General features: G+C 39.7%; 1 protein-coding gene across 3 annotated transcripts in view; it reads left to right on the top strand.

The window, feature by feature from the left end:
* Nucleotides 1-14,285, top strand: part of PDE7B (phosphodiesterase 7B) — a 336,981-nt gene that overhangs the window by 172,092 nt on the left and 150,604 nt on the right. Inside the window, exon 1 of one of the 3 annotated variants that reach the window (XM_011962105.1) lies at nucleotides 8,216-9,243. The exons of the other annotated variants lie outside the window; for them this stretch is intronic. Coding sequence (XP_011817495.1) covers nucleotides 9,006-9,243 — 238 coding nt within the window. The 5' untranslated portion in view covers nucleotides 8,216-9,005. Of the gene's footprint in view, nucleotides 1-8,215; nucleotides 9,244-14,285 lie in introns of those variants that run through there. 3 annotated transcript variants of the gene reach the window in all.

Below are 14,285 nucleotides of genomic sequence, written 5' to 3'. Positions count from 1 at the left end.
GCATCAAATTAGTATTAATGTTGCCATTACTTTTCATGTTACATATTTGAAAATGACATGATTATAAATTACGTTCAATCCAGAATATCGTAACTTTTAAAGGTAAATAAGGCTTAACTGAAATTTTCAATGATTAATGAGAGACTTGAAAAACACAATAGTAGCCTCCTCAATTGCCTCCTCAAAGTTTGAAAGTAGGAAAAAAAAGTAATAACAGCATTTAAAAGGCATTTATTAAAAGCCCAGTTATCTGTGGTTTGAAGTTGACCCTTGATATTCTAATTGAGACACGCAAATATAAAATCAGCAAGGTATATGAACACATGCAAGTCAAAGACGGGTGTATTTTACCTTGCACCTAAGTGATCAAAAGAATGTTAAAGTCAAATGCAAAGATGTCTCAGAAAACATGGAATGCAAGAAATCTTACGAGCAGACCACAAAATACGTCCAGGAAGATCATGGAGGACAAAGACTAGATAGACCCCGAAGTCCAAATAAGCAAATAGAGGAGGATCAGTTAGTATCCATATCCTATAAATAGAAAGACACGCAATCATTTTAAATAATTTTCAAAATAGAAGGAGAAAAATGTGGTTAAAATTTCAATGTGTGATGAAAAAAAATTACCAGAGTGAAATTCTTAGAAAATCTTTTGATAATAAAGATCTTATACACATGTCAAAGTTGTAAAATGTTCTAGTGTACTGGGCTTTTTTTCCTTGATTGTGGTGCAATAATTCTTCTAGCAACACTGCATATCAAACAAAAAGGGTTCAGCAGGAATCCCTGTACTGTACCATGCAAAGAATGTGTTGTCTACATACTATATGTTAAATGGCCACCCCTTTAATTTTCACTCTTAATTCTCCTGCCATTACCACGGGAAAAATCTCATAGAATTACCAGAAATAATAAAACATGCTGTATACTAGTTTTTAATACAGTATCTTCCAACTTTCTCTTTCTCATTATTTAGTTACTCCCCTGGATTATATATATCAGGAAGTATCGGTGTTCATAACCATAGCAAAGCACTTAGCCTTAGAAAGAATCAGGAAAGACAATGGAAAAAATAATACAGTGAACTGTGTTTCCAATTACCAGCAGATGCTTTCATTTATTCTAAGCGTTCTTGCTTAGTTAACTGTACAAATTTTTAATCATATAAATCTGGTAATGTTCTAGACCCACGCTCTTAGTTACCCTGGTCTTCCAGCTGATTTCACATGTCTCTCCCTTCTGGCATTGTTTGCCCACGAATACCGTGCCTACGGCTGTATGAATTCCAGGTGATACCTGTTAAAGAATGCAGCCTATTGCAAAGTTTACTTGATTCAACTTTTGTGTTGTGTGTGTGTGTTTCGCTGAGACTGACGTTGCTGTAGATTTCTCTAAATCAGCAGCACCATTAGCCACTGGCTACAGCACCATGAATGCCTGCTTCCTTTTTTTTCCATCTTTATTTCTTTGAGGAATCATCTGGTCACCATTCATTCATGCCTGGAATATCACAGTGGGAAAGATTACCAGGCTTCATGGGAAGACCACTTTACATAAATCTTTAATAAACCAAATGAAAGAGCAGGTCTTGCTGAAAGTATCCCTGATGATAGAGATCAAAGGCTCAGAGCCTTGCCTGTATTCCAGCCATTCTGAAAATAGCAGGAGGGGTGCAACAAAATGCTGGAGAGAAAGAGTCATGGAGAAACTGGCCTAACTAAATTGCACTTGACATTTGATGAGAAAAGACTGTCAAAAATAGCACTTGTTTATGAAATTCTTTAAGATTCCATTGCATATATTTATTGCATGGGCTTATAGTTGATAGTCAACCTTATCTTTAAAGTTAACCCATAAGGGGAAAAAAAGAAAAAAACAAAATTGACAAGCTGTGGTTCAGTGTCCCTGGATACAGCCCTTGTTCTTACATAGCAGTTCTGGTTGCTTCTTTCCATTGAGAGTATTTGGCCTGCACCAGCACGATTGTTTTTAGAAGTCCTAATAGGTGTATCTGGAAAGACTGGGATGATTGCTGCATTTTCTTTCATAAATAACTAATATGGAACAGGCATAAAATTTTTGCCACATAGTTATACTCTAGCCTTGCTACTCAGAGTGTGATCATGACCAACAACCTTGACATCCCTAGGAAACTTGTTAGAAATGCAGAGTCTCAGGTCCCTGCCAGACTTCTGGAATCAGAAATCTGCATTTTAATGGGATCCCCAGGTTATTCAAATGCACATTAATATTTAGGAAGCCTTGATCTAGAATAGCCTCTAGGAGATACCATTTGGCATAGCTGTTCTATGTAATTCTTAATTACCAGGAGGTAATAAGTGAAAGAGGGGAAATAAAAATTAAGTGGAAGAGGCAGCAGGATCACACGCAATACATGTGGAGCAGTTGAAATTTCCTTCTTCCAAATTGACTTTGAACTACATAAATATGAACCTAAATGAATGTCAAGGACAAAAGGGAATCTTGTTAGAAGGCTTGATTCCTCATAATTTTCTCACTTTCCTTTTGTTATGTCATTTATATAAAAAATCTTTCTATATCTTATTAGTGGCCTACTTTATTTTTATTAGATTAAGAGGAAAGAACCCTCACTCAGGCATTTTCCAGCAGTTTTTTGAGAATGTTTGGATAATCTCTCCTCCAGTCTCCTTGAGATCTTCTTAACCTGGTTGAATTCTTGAAAGCTTTCAAAATTTATGCATCTCGCTTATTTAAAAAAAAAAAAAAATCAACATATTTCAGAGTTTGTACAGGCCACTTCTTAAATATCACATTTGATTCTGTACACTACATTTCTTTTAAGCACACTTACAAATTAAACAGAGATAAGTTAGGAGCAATCAAAGTTATAAAAATGTTTGAGAAATAAAGGCCCCAAATAAAACATTGAGGCCCTCATCAGTTTGTCTAGGGAAATGAGACCAGTAGGGGGCCTGAAGACACATGTTCACTACCACAGCATATGACACAAAGCTGCACAGCTCTTGAACATCAAACGCATTTTGTGTTTAGTCGCTTTGGACTAAAAACAAAATTCTCTATGAAGAGAACCTATACAGTATTAACGAGAGCACCAAATAATACATGGTAAAGATCATGCAGGATGAGACCCTAGACACGATTCCTGGGCTTTCATCCCTCCAAAATGCACTTACAAAGAATATTTATCTTACAAGCCACATTGTTCTGTATCTGTCTATTCTCATTCATACTTTCACCAGGCCTACCTTAAAGACCTTGCTACCATCAAATCTCTTACTGTCTTCTGCCACAGGTCACTCCCCAATACCCTTTATCCAACAGCCCTGCTTTTGATTTCCTTTACGCCTGCATTCTCACTGGGGAACCCAAATTTCCGAAGTAAGACCTACTTCAAGGGTAGAAGAGCTTGACTTTCCGGCTTTCTAACAGATCCCAGGAAAGGATAGCCAAAATTTGTGTTTAATGAACTTGTCAACTATGATATCATATAGCTTAAAAATAACAATATTAAATTTTTATAGCACATTACAGTTTAAAAATAACTGACATTCTAGTCTTATTTAATCCTTTCAGGATCCCAGTGTGATGGATAAAATGTTTATTGCCATCATACCCATTTATAGATAAGGCCCCAAATTTGGGGCAAAGCTCAGTAGTGGGTATAGATCAAAACCCAGTTTTTGTAACTCTCAGATAAGTAGTCTCAGAGAGTTACTTTAGAGATTTCCTTGTTGTAGCTGTTTTCTAAGAAGTTGACACGCTCGGATGTGAAATTCTGAAAAGTGTACTCTACCACCACTATGATCTTTCACAATCAGAAATAAGTCCTGAAATCCTAGAAAGGCTATAGTCAGAGGGTGCCAGGGGCACACACCAAAGTATCAGATGTTCAGTAGTGGGACAGAATAGGAGGCTGTATTCATCAGCAGGCAGGAGCTGAGTAGAGAAAATCAAGTCTTCCTTCCATGTTTTCTTCAACCTTTGTCTGACTGGACCCATTTTTGTTGGAAAATTCACAGAGACAGTAAACTTAGCATTAGTTAAGATCTTTAACAGCCAGGATAGAGTGTGATGTTAGCTGAAATCCTAGTTTCTCTCTTAAAACGTACAAAAATAAATGAATAAGTAAAGAGGCAGAGGTCACTCACGCTGAAAGCCAGAATTAAGGCAAAAGAGGCCAGGCAGGTCCCCAGTACCTAAAAAAGGACCCAAAGGCTAGCACAGAAGGTTTTCCCTTCTACTGTTTCTCCGCCAGTTAATATTCATTTGCAGAGTGAACAAGAGAATGATTGGGTATGGTTGAGACACCCCTCCTACTTCACCCCACCTGTCTTTCCTCATCTCACCCCACATGCTTTCCCCCTTTCCCCCATCACAGTGGAAATATGTGCTGCCTTCTAGGGTCGGTCTGTAGATTAAGTCGTTTTTCCTACTTGCTGGCATTATTTCTTGAGATTAGCTAAGGCCAGAGTTATACATTTCTATGTCTCCTAAATTGTTTGCATTTCTTCTACTTTGACTGTATAGAACCAAGTTGAAAGACCTGTTTTTCCTTCCCTGCTCATTTTGAATTATTTTTTGAATTGCATTTGTAAAAGCAGACTGGTTGTGTGTGTGTGTGTGTGTGTGTGTGTGTGTGTGTGTGTTTACACATCCATGCTTGAACTGATGGAGAGGAAAGTTCAGGACAAAATAAATAAACTCCCTCCATAGTTTGCATTTTTTTTCTAAAAGATAGGCCACAGATGAGGGTCAATAAGAGTATAAAACAATTCCAAAATATCTGAGTGAGAAGATTTTTATTAAACTTTTTGTTTTGTAAGAATCTATTAATAGACTGAAAGTGAAAGAAAATGACAAGGGATACATGTTTCTAAGTTTCCATTTTTTAAAAAAGGTACATTCTCTTGAATTGTTAGAAATATTTAACATTATAAATGCCTTATTTTACGAATCATGTATAATAAATGCTTATCTGCCTAGTGACTAGAGCACCCATAGTCTACAAGATTTTTACATAGCCCTCAGAACACCAAAAATTCTTCAAAGTCCACATTCTAAATCAACTATATTTTTGACACTTTTCTTGGTTGTATACTTTAGTTTTGGTGTTATCAATTCTTTTATAGTTCCAACCACAGAGCAAAGTCTTTTTATTTTTAGTTTTTGGAAGAAGGAGCCAATGCAGTGGCTAGTTTTTATCGAAAAGAAGAAACTTTATGGCACATTTGGAGTAACTTAGTGCAGGGGCTCAGCGGGCCAGCTGGTGAGGCAGCTTGTAATAGTTGCCACAGTCAGGGCATCACCGGGCCTCACCTTTGTCCAGCCAAAACCAGATGATGGCGCTATTCTCTTCACAGATGCTACCCACTGCTGGTGAAGGACGGGGACTAAATTAAGGTCCTCTTTGGTACCTGAAGCTGCCTTTGGGGGTAGTATATTGTATGGGTCCAGTCCCTTCTGCGCAGCCATTATGACGTCCCTCTCCAACCCAATCACCTGCTCGTTGTCAGTAAGAACATCACCTCCAGATGCCTTGGAGTGCACTTCAGCCACCCCTCTGGGACCCTGGACCCTCAGGGCCCATGCAGCCAGCACCCTAGCTCCTCAAAGTAACCTTGAAGTCATCATACCCTCAACAAGTAGCAGTACTTCCAGGAACAGCAAAGTCTTTTTGCTACAATTAGGTGTCCATTGTCCATTGGAACAAGCTGTTTCGACTTTGTTAGTTCTCATTATGTTGGGTTGATTCACAATGCCTGAAAAAGAACTTGGTTATTTTGAAAGTCTATCTTAAAATGTCCTATCTGCAGCCCATTAATTACTGATATTAACATGCGTAAGAATCCTCACAAGTTACCTGTGGGTCTTCTCTGTTCCATGATTCCTTTGATCACATAGCAACCCCACCACCCTCAGTGATCCAAACTTCTGTCTGCAGATACCATATCAAGGTGAATGATGTCCACTGAGTAGTGAAAATTACAGGTTTACAGGCATGCTCTTCTAAAGTAACTATCTGAAAAACAAAAGAGATCACAGCCTATGAGATGCTAGCTACAAAATGTAACAAAAGCACCTTTCAGATAATTCACATAGTAGAGAGTTTTAGTCCAACAAGCATTAGCCTCGCATCAGTTTGTCCCAATCTCTTGAACCTGCAGTTGAGCCAAAAATTTCCGAGCCAAGCTTTCTCGCAAGATTTCCTGTACTTCCTGTTTCTATGTGAGCCAGAAATACCATGAGAACGACCTTTCTTGTGGTATTTTTGCCCTTCTACTCCAAGATGAAAATAATCCCATATTGGGGGAACTTTTTTTAAATTGTGCAAATATTTCCAATTTTCAAACCTTCAAATGAAGTAGATTCCTCCTTGGGAATGAAAATGTGAAATGGTGATTGCTTGGCCCTGACTCATCTCCACTAGGAAGTATTCATGCTCAGTGATCCAACATTTTGTAATTTCTGTAAGATATTTTTACAAGGAACTGGGTAAAACAGTACAGAGGATACAATGGAAATGTATATCCTTGGATTTTGTTTTTAAAGTCATTCTTGAAGAAAGGAACAATGAAGTGTTGTGTTCTTAGTACATTAGTGTATGTGATATATTATATCATATATTTGTTTTCTTTGTTCTTAACCCCTTTGTTCCAAGGGTCAGGATATCCTGATGCTAAGTGCTATTGCAAAATAACTGAACAAAAATAAAAATAGTCAAACACTTAGGAAACTCTTCAGTTGTTATGTCAAGGAAGTTTGTGACTGAGGAGTGAGTTTAAGACATTATTCAGGAAATATGATAATAAAGTGAAACAGTCTACATGTGATTATTAAACAAAATCATCTCAATCCTAGAGAGCCTTGATGCCCCCAGCCTGATGGAAGGGTAAGATAAGGACTGGACAGGCTGTCAAAGTGGTGGAAGTGTGGAACTGATGCTTAAATCCTTTCATCTCTTATCGGAGAGGGAAATAAGGAAGAACACATCTTTCTAATGAAGTAGACCACTGACTGTGCCCTAATTGTGTTGTATGAATATCTGGTTGTTATAGAAAGAGCCGCTAGATCAATATTTTAATAACGAAATTCACCAAAAGCAGTGTCTTCAATGTCTTTATTATTGTTTTATACCCTCTTGACCCTTCTTCACCTGTTAGGAAGGAAAGTAGGTTTGCCAGTATACTTTTCCACCCAGAAAAAAGAAAATTCACCTAATCCAGTATGGAAAACTAAACTTATTCACCATGGATTTAGAGAAATAATAAAACAACAATAAAATTGCAGTTGTCTTTGCTGGTTTCAACTTTAAAAAAAAAAAAAAAAAGAGGTGGGAGCAATGAAAATAAAACACACTCTACAATAATCCTTCTCCTCTTCCCCAAGTTTCCTTCTCTTTCCCATGAAGAAATATCAAATAATTGTGCGATAAACCAGCCTTGAAAGGAATGTAGAGCAGAAGCAACAGATTATACATCAGCAAAATGACATGCCAAGCAAAATAAAGCACTTTGCAATGTGGAGACATGAAGAGGAGAGGAAGATGGGATTGTTACAATGTTCTTCTAGAAAACAGGGACTATTCACTTGAATGTACAAGTTCAAATTGTTCCTACAAACCAATTTGCTGGCAAAAGTGCCAAGTACAATACTACCCCACTTTCGTTTCTGTCCAAGGCCTTTCACATAAGCTACAGGGGGCATCGCCTTTTGTTGAATTGGTTCTTACTTTCAGGGTTAGCGCCTCCATCTCTGAGACTAAGAACACGAGGCATGGCCCACGGTTGAGGTTGCCCTCAATTCAACCACTCTCAGGTCGGGAACACAGTAGTCAGTGGCCCACATAATAAGTCAGCAGTGCTCCCCCTCCAGAAGGTAAATCGTTAACATTCTTTTCTTTCTTTCCCTGCCATTTATGTCCCCTGTGAACATCCTTTAAAATGATTGTTCCTTTGAAAATGGGTTTTGAACGGTCCTGAGCCACATGTCCAGGCCATGCAGGCCACTGCCCGTTTGCATGAGGATCTTGATGCTTCCCGAATTCTCATCTTTCGGAGTTAACTGTGGAATGTGATTCAGTGTTATTTCCCTTCCAGCTGAAGGGCAGCTGAGGTTATGAAGGGATTTGACCAATAGGTCATAACCCAGTTAGGTTTGCTGAGAACCAAATGACACAAGGGGGAGGGATGTGGAGAAGGAGCGAGAGTGATCAAACTGAGGCACTGAGGATCAACCCAGCCCATCCCAGCACTGGTCTCAGTGACTGGGCAACGTGCCCCCCCAACCCCCATCAGGCCCTCCAGGGAGAAGCAGCCGCAGATGGGTTCTGCAGGCGCTCAGCTTCTGCTTTTTGGAGATCTCCTGGGGGCTTGCAGGGCCTGAGTCTGCACCACAGGGGTGACTACTCACCTGACACCTCCAGATAACTGGCCTCCGGCAAGGGGGGAACCCCTCTGTGAGGTTAGCAAAGGGGAAGCCCCACTTCTTTGCCTGAAGTCTTTAAGAGCTAAGCCAACAAAGAGCTAAGAGTCGACAAACTTTGACAAGCACCAAAAGAGAATTGAGAACAAATAAATCAGAAGAAAGAAGAGGAAAAGCAAATGCTAGAACCTTGATGGCTTTTTTTTTTTTTCCTCCCTGCTGTCGTTCCAGCTGTAGCCTGGGATTAATTAAGTGCTGTGAACTCAGTGCCAGAGAGAGGAGGGGAAAAAAAAAATGCATTCTATCTCTAAGGAAGGAGTACAGTAACAGTTTCTCACCAGTGAGAAACCTAGGGAAGTGAATCGCTCTCGTCGGCAGTGTTTGTGGAGGGCCTGAGGAGACAGGGAGGCTGTGCCAGGCTGGAGGAGTCTTGTCTTTCCGAAGCTGGAAAGGATCTTACGGGGGTTCGCCTTTCCCTGCCTGGGAAGAATTTCCCCTGTGGTAGCAGCAGGAGCAGCAGCAGCAGCAGCAACAGCAGCAGCAGCACCACTACCTCCTCTTCTGGGGCACAAGACAGAATGCCTGTGCTAGAGCGCTATTTCCACCCAGCAGAGCTAGGCAGGAGGTGGACAGGCCCAGAAGGTGTGCTGCCCTCCTCCCCAGGAAGCCGGCCGGGGTGCCAGCAGGGGCCGCTGCCCTGGGACTTGCCAGAGATGATCAGGATGGTAAAGCTGGTTTGGAAATCCAAAAGTGAGCTGCAGGCGACCAAACAGAGAGGCATTCTGGAAAATGAAGATGCTCTCCGCAGCTTTCCAGGTAAATTGACCATGGGGTGTAACAGGTCACAGGACCAAGTCTGATAACTAACTCCCCTTCTTTGGAGAGTCCAAGCCATAAGGAGGAAGATGAACTGTGTAGCATAGGGTCCGAGGGCTGTGACTTCCAAATATCTGCTCTGATAGAAATGCATCTTGAAATTAAGAGTGATTTAGTAGGAGGAGCATTTGACTGGAAATCAAGAAACCTGGGTCCCGGACTCAGCTTGACATACGCTTGCCCTGTGGGCTTGCACAAGTCAAATTTCCTGAGTTTCAGTCCCCACCAAGGAGGGGGTGGAATTGGATGCTGTTTAATGGCCATCCTGACGCTAACATTTCTTGTCAACAAGTTAGAGATATCCCTAGGAGAATATTCTCCTCAGGTTGCTTTTTATCATTTTTTATATAAAGTAAAATACATTTTCCAATTTTTAGCTATGCCATTTACAGCATGTATTATGTTCCCAGAACTGAGTTTGGCATGCAAGCTTTTTATGTCCTGGGCAAGTTGGTAAACTTTCTTGACTTGGTTTCCCCTCTGACAAATGTCAGTAATAGAAACACCTTTATTGAAATCAACTCACTCACACTTTGTCATGTCATAAGAATGTGCTGTGTTTGGGATGGTTGTGGAGAACTTTGCTGTGTTTCTGACAGTGGATACAACTACCACCAAGACTCCCAGCATGCCTGGGAAGGATCCCAAGGGGCTTTGTAAACTAAGAAAGCCACAGCTGACTACAGGGCACTCTCTTTCTTTGAGGAGTATGTTGCTAGATATTTGGAAAGTGGTGGGTTCACTTCAGAAGAAAGAACATGAGTGTGTGTTTATGCATCTGAAGTCTTGGCTAGCCCTGTGCAGTGGAATCCTGGCGTGCCATTGGCGGTGAGGGATGGGGTAGATGGAAAAGATACATCAAAAATTACCTCTCCCTTTCTCATGGAAACAGAGTAGGAAATAAAAATCTGGCTAGTTTTGATTTTAATTATTTATGCCAGGAACTTTTTGTTAAGTTGTGACTTTATAAAGAATATTATTAAGAAGTTAATACTCTGGGAAAAGGAAAGACTTAAAAGGGAGAAAAAAACAGGGTTGGCCTCCAGTAAACAATGAGTCCTTGAGTACACAGGAAAGTGAAGGAAACCAATAAAACTGAGGTTTATGTGGCAATTGGGAGAAGGATGCCCAGGGAGATGGGTCTTGGTCAGAAGAAATGAGGTAACACTAAACCAGTATTGCATGTGAGTAGGGCAAGAAAAATGGAAAAACCCACCTGGGCAGAAAATTTTACTCTGACACTTCAACTCCTAGCACTTGAGGTTTGTTTCAGTCAATTAAATGATTAAAATTCATATTTCCAAATGTGCCCTTTGATAAAACTATCTAATTCAACAATTGTTAGCATGTCTGTGGAGACAGGGGTACGTTATTACTTATATTCTGTATTAATAAGCATCTAATTCCTGAAAAAGCACTCTGGAGAAAAAGTAGAACTCCTGTAGCTTTTCATTATTTAAAATACACATTTTTCTGGACGTCACAAAGCAGGGCTTGTTGAGTCTTACTATACCTCTCTACCACTGCCTCACCTTCAGTGGAAACTGTCTCTGAAGCCACTTGGATTCCCAGGGAAGCTGCACCCTGGTTTGCTGTCGAGGTTGCCTGCCTGCGTGGAGACAGGCTCTATAACACCTTTCCAAAGGATGTGTGTCTGCCTCCTGTCCTTCCTCCTGTGCCTCCTCACTCTCAGGGAGATGAGGGCTCATCCTTACTGGAATGGTCATGAAACCTTATCATCATCATCTGTCTGTGCAGTAGAAGGTCACAGGATGCAACTCCAAAGATGAGTCGCTTCACTTTCCAAACTGTCTCTTACCTTCTTCCTCACTCATCCTATCCCTGATGCTGCATTTGCTGTGAGCATCAGGTGTCTTCAGCTACACCATTTTCACCACAGCAGCACAATAATGGGGCCCTCAGGAACACTTAAAGACTATTTCAAAACTTCTGGCATTTTTTTTGTTTGTTTTTAGAAAGTGGTGATTTAAGCTGTTTTCAGTTCATGCACAGAGGCAGAGGTTTATGATAGAAAGCTCTTCAAAAAACACCAAGACACATGGTGTGCTCTCTCTCTTCTCTCTCTCTCTCTGTCTCATTTCATCCTTGCCTCAGTCTCCTCAGTTTATACTTTCACAATCCTTTTAAGCAACTGGCTACGCATCAAGTGAGCCTTGCTTTATGCTTGAAATGTTTTTTCTTTGGCTCAGACAACTGAAAATTTTCTATTCAAACAACAATGCCCAGGTCAAGCATCTCTCTCTTTAAAATGCCTTTCCTGATCTCCAACGGCCTCCCATCTCCCCCAGTCATTATCTATTCCCTCCTCTTTGCTTTCTTTACCTGCAGTCACTTAACATTTTACATATATAGCCCACAATATTTTTGCTGTGCTAGTAACTAAAAACAGGAAAATTAAATGTTATAACATTCTGTGTATATTTTGACTGCTTGTGATAACGAATTGATTTAAAATTTTTTAAACCATGAAATTGCAGAAATTCTGAATCAAACCAACAGTTACTTTAGAGGACTTTAAAGATGAGTGTTACTGGTTCTTAATGTGTTTAATGGAACCTTAGAAGTCCCAGTGTTTCTTTTCCTTAGCAAAGGGCATCATTATTTTTACGCACACTTCTTCAACAAGACTGGAACTTTGTTTCTCACAAGTGAAGTAGAAAAATGTTCTGAGATTTGGCTAAGGTAATAAGAGGAGAGAATCAAAAAATATGGGAACATAAATATGTATTCATGAGAGATTTTAAAGTGAAATATGCTCAATTGGGAGTATGGAATGGAAAGAATAGTCCCCTGGAGAGCGTGGGCGAGTGCCGGAGGGACGGTGATACATAGAAACATCTTCCGCCATCTTCAGACTGGCATGCTCTGCAGACTGTCGGATGGCTGTCCAAAGCAATAGACTGTAGGAGGGAATGGGAGACGATAGAAGGAAGGAAGAGGAGCTTGTCACCTTCACATGTTAGGGTCCATGCATCTGAGAGTGCCCCCAAAGCTGGGCATTGGCCAAGGTACTGTTCACCCTAGCGAGGGGCTCTGGAAGTTATCAGCATGCTTGAGGTCCAAGTGTCAATTCTGTTCTTTGAACTGTACCCAATTATGTAATTGTCTTAATTCTCATATCTTTTTCCCTATATGAAGCAAACAAAGGATTATCTAATTATCTAGTTAACCCCTGTATTTTGGAGGTGAGGTAAATGGTTCAGAGAGACTCAATAAGGCATCCAGGGTCACACATTGAAACTGTATCAGAATCAGACCAGCATTTCAACTGCCCAACTCTGGTCCACAAAACTCATGTGGTCAGGGTACATGCTGGGTAATAGAAATTTAAATTTAAATCAAGACATGGCTTTATTGATTTTATGTAGATGGGGCAAAATGAGAACTCATGATGTGATATAAACCTTGGCCAAACCAGAAAAACAGTGTTACCGTGCAGAACAAGTCAAAGGATTGTGTCTCATATACATTTCCACTTATTCTGTGGGCTTTAGTCTTAGATCCAAGCTTCAAATACTGCAAATATCCAGGGAAAGATCCCCAACTATTATCAATAGAAAGTCAGCTTATACCATTGCAGTGAGAGCATGCACCCATGTGGGGAGTGGGGAGAGGGACAAGGATAGAAAATAAGTGGCTTCTCAGATACTGTGAGGACAAATATGCTAATTACAATTCTAGTCAGCAACCTGTTTAAGACTAGATATCCCTTAGCAGGACTTGTTCTTAGTTGAATAAATAATTTGATTTTGGAATTCAACCAAATAACTGTAAACTCTGCAACTGTGAAACTTACCTTTCATTTCGGTGTCTCTGATCTAAATTTTGCATTATAGTTTACTTATTTATCAAGCCTGTTCCCATTTCAATAAGCTTTGGTTCTAGGAAAATATAAATACACACAAATCCCTCAAAGAAAGAAACTCGTTTTCCCCATAGCCATTGTAATGTCTCCTACCTTTCAAGGAGAATACAAAATCAGAAATTTGTTTTATGTTCAGGCCTGAATATCAAACAATTTCAGAGAAGAAAATCTCCAAAACCGTTCTCTGATTCCAGTACTCTACAATTCAAATTAACATTTAAACTACTATTTCAAAATGCCTCAAGTATCAAGCATGATATAAATCAAATATGTTGAAGAATGAACATTTCTATCATTATAATCAAGAAACATTTATGGGATGCTTAGTGTATGCCAGGCACTGTGGTAGGCACCAGGGACTCAGAGATGAATCAAAAGCTTAATAAAAGAACAATTACAGATTTATGAATCCGAGGTCTGTCTACAACTACAGTGTGAAAACAAGCACTTGTTAGTTTAAACCTGTCAACTCAAACTACTGGCTGTAAAACTGGTAAAATTCAAAAACACTTGTACAAATTGATACATACTTTCAAATACTCATTGGTTCTAATGATTTCATTCAAAGCAGGACAAATTGCTTTGAGCAAAGAATCGATTAGTCTCAATGGTAGATAAGTATTAATTCATAACATTTTTCTAAAACTACTGCTTTTAGCAGCCTGTTTTCACTCCGTAGTGATGATGGATAATAATCATTAATAATTTAATCCATCTTTTAAATGTGAATGCAAATTGAGTCAATACTGGAGTACATCATCTCACTTTGAACTAAACCTTCTCCTTCACCTGACTTATGTTCATGAATCACAGAAACCGAGGTTCAAAACTGCTAACTCCAGCTCCCCAATTCCCACTAGTTCTAAGTCCATAAGAGAGGCTAAGGGTGCCAGAGTGTGGCTACAGTGTTGAGAGTTTAAAAGTTTTAAATTCTGCATCTCTATTACTGAACTACGTGACCGTGGGTGGGTACTTCACCTCTCGGTGCCTCTGTTTCTTCTTATATAAAAAGAGAATAAATAATAGCACCTTTGCATAAGGTTGTTGTCAGGATTAAATGACATAATAGCAAAAAAAAAAAAAAAAAAAAAAAAAA

Source organism: Colobus angolensis, unplaced genomic scaffold (genome assembly GCF_000951035.1).
Source record: "Colobus angolensis palliatus isolate OR3802 unplaced genomic scaffold, Cang.pa_1.0 Scaffold58, whole genome shotgun sequence".
NCBI lineage: Eukaryota > Metazoa > Chordata > Mammalia > Primates > Cercopithecidae > Colobus > Colobus angolensis.
The sequence above is the reverse complement of the archived record's forward strand: the minus strand, read 5'-3'. Positions and strand labels throughout refer to the sequence as shown.